Below are 3,557 nucleotides of genomic sequence, written 5' to 3'. Positions count from 1 at the left end.
TACAATAACTACACTGTCAACAGACATATAGAGGTACAATTACTTAAATCCAAGCATTCGGTAACCCTGAAATATTAAGATACAGAATGCATACTTGAATCCTTGCCATCTTCTGAGATGATGAAGATGGAACTTCATCTTCTGAATTATGATGTTCATATCTGGACTCTCCATGGGGTTCTGTGCTCTCACAGCCAACACAGAACATACCAGAATGTTTCCTTACTCTTGCTCCTGATCGGGGAGTCAATCTAGACTGAGAGTAACTCAACGAAGATGGAGGAGGAAGAGAGCTGGCCTGAAGATTCTTTTTTTGTTTCTCTACCATTTCTTGATGACGTTTCAGTTCGTCCAGAGCTTTATTGAGAGAAGCTGTACGTTTCACAGAAAGCTGTTGTAAACTTGTGTTAATTGGTTTGATGTTTTCATTTTCAACATTGGCTCTAGATTAAAATAAATGAAACGTTACTGAACTTCCAAATATTTCATAAATAAAAACACTAAATTCTATTACTTAAAATGGAAAACAACTGGAATTACCCCTAGATATTATCATTAACATTTAGATAAAGCTACCAACATATATGAAAACCAAAACCTAACCTAGTAATGAATATATACTGAGGTTAAATAATATGCAAATAACATCTTCCCCCAACTCTCTCTTATGTGCATCATCTTGACAAACCAGTCATTCTAAGATGATGTAAACAAATCACATGGAAAACAAAATGCCTATCACACTACAGGGACAAATGCCCATGATAATACATGGACAAAATACCTATAATAATAATACAGGGACAAAATGCCTATAATAATAATACAGGGACAAAATGCCTATGATAATGCAGGGACAAAATACCTATGGTAATACAGGGACAAAATGCCTATGATAATACAGGAATAAAATGCCTATGATAATACAGGGACAAAAGCCTATGATAATACAGGGACAAAATGCCTATGATAATGCAGGGACAAAATACCTATGATAATACAGGGACAAAATGCCCATGATAATACAGGGACAAAATGCCTATGATAATACAGGAATAAAATGCCTATGATAATACAGGGACAAAAGCCTATGATAATACAGGGACAAAATGCCTATGATAATACAGGGACAAAAGCCTATGATAGTACAGGGACAAAATACCTATGATAATACAGGGACAAAATACCTATGATAATACAGGGACAAAATACCTATGATAGTACAGGGACAAATGCCTATGATAATACAGTGATAAATGCCTATGATAATATACGGACAAAATGCCCATGACAATACATGAATAAAATGCCTATGATAATAAAGTGACAAATGCCTATGATAATACAGTGACAAATGTCTATGATAACCCACTTAAACAAAGTATTAAAACTGTACAATTTGCAAAAAAAGGAAGATTAAAAAGAGAAACTTGACAGACAAATGACAAAAAAAACACCGTGGGAAGAATCTAATATCGAGAGAAGATGTGGCCGCTCTGCAATACAGGACTTGTACACTTATCAAAATAACAAATTCAAGGACTTTTCCAAAACTATTTGAGGAACAACCATATTTTAAGGACCTAATACCAGAGGTGTGCTGATACCACTTTTTCCTGATTTCAGACGGCCCAGTACTGACATAATTGTCGATTTTCCTTCCCATCTTGGGAAAGGGATCTGGTGTTTTTCAACGGGGAATTTTTGCATTATAATTCTCTTAAAAAAACAATGATGAAAAGTTATGTCAAATAGTAAAACACAATAATAAACCAATTTTTTCTTGAACATTGTATTCTGTATTTTTACGTGACATTCTGTCAGTTTTATGATTTAGTCAACAATGCATTTTTGGGGGGAAATTGGGGAAAAAGGATGTTTCTTTGTCATTACGAATGAAGCCAAATTTTGGTGCTCACTACAACACCGACACAAATCCCTAATATTAATACTAAGATAATGGACAGTAAAAATCCCTAATATTAATACTAAGATAGTGGACAGTAAAAATCCCTAATATTAATACTAAGATAGTGGACAGTAAAAATCCCTAATATTAATACTAAGATAGTGGACAGTAAACTGGGTAAACAACAAATAATATCAACCACATAATTCATAAGATATTTCTCAATTAATATATTTACATTTTAACAAATAAGTCCTTCTTAATACTTTACCTACCGGATAATCAGACTATCTATCAACTCAGCATCATATAAATATTTCAACAAAATATAAACAATTATACACAATGTGTTTTGCTCCTGTCTCCTTATACACTAACTGGTATTATTATTATTTTTCTTATATCACTGTTGACTAGAAAGATCTGCTTTTGTAGTTATTCCAATATTACAAAATTTATTCTCAAACCAGAGACCATCACGTTCGTTCGCCACCTATTTTAACAAAACATGACCGTACAACAATGAAGGAATTCACTTGTTTATATGTTTTATATAATTTATTATTGGACAAACACTCCCAGAAATACATCATCACTTTTAATATTTCCTTGAATTATTAAACAGTGTAGATCCTGAAAACAAAACAAACCCCATCTTTCTTTACAGTTACTTTCCTTAACATTACCAATTATGATGTTTAAAATGCTTTCTAATGAGTTATTGTAATTATCTTTACTTTTAATTGATATACACAGATTCATAAAAGAAAATCTCAATTTCTTTTTCTGTATCTGCTACTAGTCAGCTCAACCCAGTTTTGCAATTAACGTACATCAAAACCTCTCACTTATACTACAGAAAGTATACAAAGAGTAGTAAGAAAAGTTTACCTCTGATGATATCCTCCAAAAAACCTGACATCATACACCCCATTTTCCTGCTTTATCACTTTGGCTGGCCAGTAAAGAAATCCTTTCTGTCTTGCCCAAACCAATTCATGAGGGGGATTCTTCAAGAAAAATATTATGTTCACGACATGATATATATATATATATACAATCCCATCTCCCCTCAGCAGAATAGATTTGTTTTTCACATTCACTAAGCATTGATAAATAATTCACTATAAAACCCACAAAGTTTATACATTTATCACTGACAGCAGCTGCAAGCAGGAGAAAGTTAAATTCAACTGAACATTATTATAGAAAATACGGCATCAGCAGCTTAGAAGTTCATCATAAACTTTTTTATAACAACTGTATAAAACTAAAATCTCCTGGTGGGTCAGTGGTAAGTTTACAGACTTACAACACTAAAACCTGGAGTTCAATCACCCGCAGTGAACATAACATAGTCCAATGTGGCTTTGTGCTAAATGAAAAACAAACAACATGGAAACATCCTCTTTTTTTATATCTCATAGATGATATTTACCTGAGACCAGGAGTAAAACACAATCATTCTAAACTGGATATTGTTCTTCTCCACAGAATTTAAAACAATCATTCTAAACTGGATATTGTTCTTCTCCACAGAATTTAAAACACAATCATTCTAAACTGGATATTGTTCTTCTGCACAGAATCTAAAACACAATCATTCTAAACTGGATATTGTTCTTCTCCACAGAATTTAAAACAATCA

At 32.7% G+C, this 3,557-nt stretch overlaps 1 protein-coding gene across 1 annotated transcript in view; it reads right to left on the bottom strand.

Moving 5' to 3' along the window:
• The window catches only part of LOC106475210 (zinc finger MYND domain-containing protein 11-like), a gene marked incomplete at its 3' end in the record, with an annotated part of 30,254 nt that overhangs the window by 3,615 nt on the left and 23,082 nt on the right, over window positions 1-3,557 (bottom strand). The window contains exons 7-8 of the mRNA XM_013935906.2: window positions 2,801-2,919; window positions 95-443 (exon numbers count right to left, since the gene is read on the bottom strand). Of these exons, the coding sequence (XP_013791360.2) occupies window positions 95-443; window positions 2,801-2,919 (468 nt within the window). The remainder of the gene's footprint in view (window positions 1-94; window positions 444-2,800; window positions 2,920-3,557) is intronic.

The sequence above is a fragment of the Limulus polyphemus genome, unplaced genomic scaffold (genome assembly GCF_000517525.1).
Source record: "Limulus polyphemus unplaced genomic scaffold, Limulus_polyphemus-2.1.2 Scaffold8223, whole genome shotgun sequence".
Taxonomy (NCBI): Eukaryota; Metazoa; Arthropoda; class Merostomata; order Xiphosura; family Limulidae; genus Limulus; species Limulus polyphemus.
This window is presented reverse-complemented; position numbering and strand designations above follow the sequence as displayed.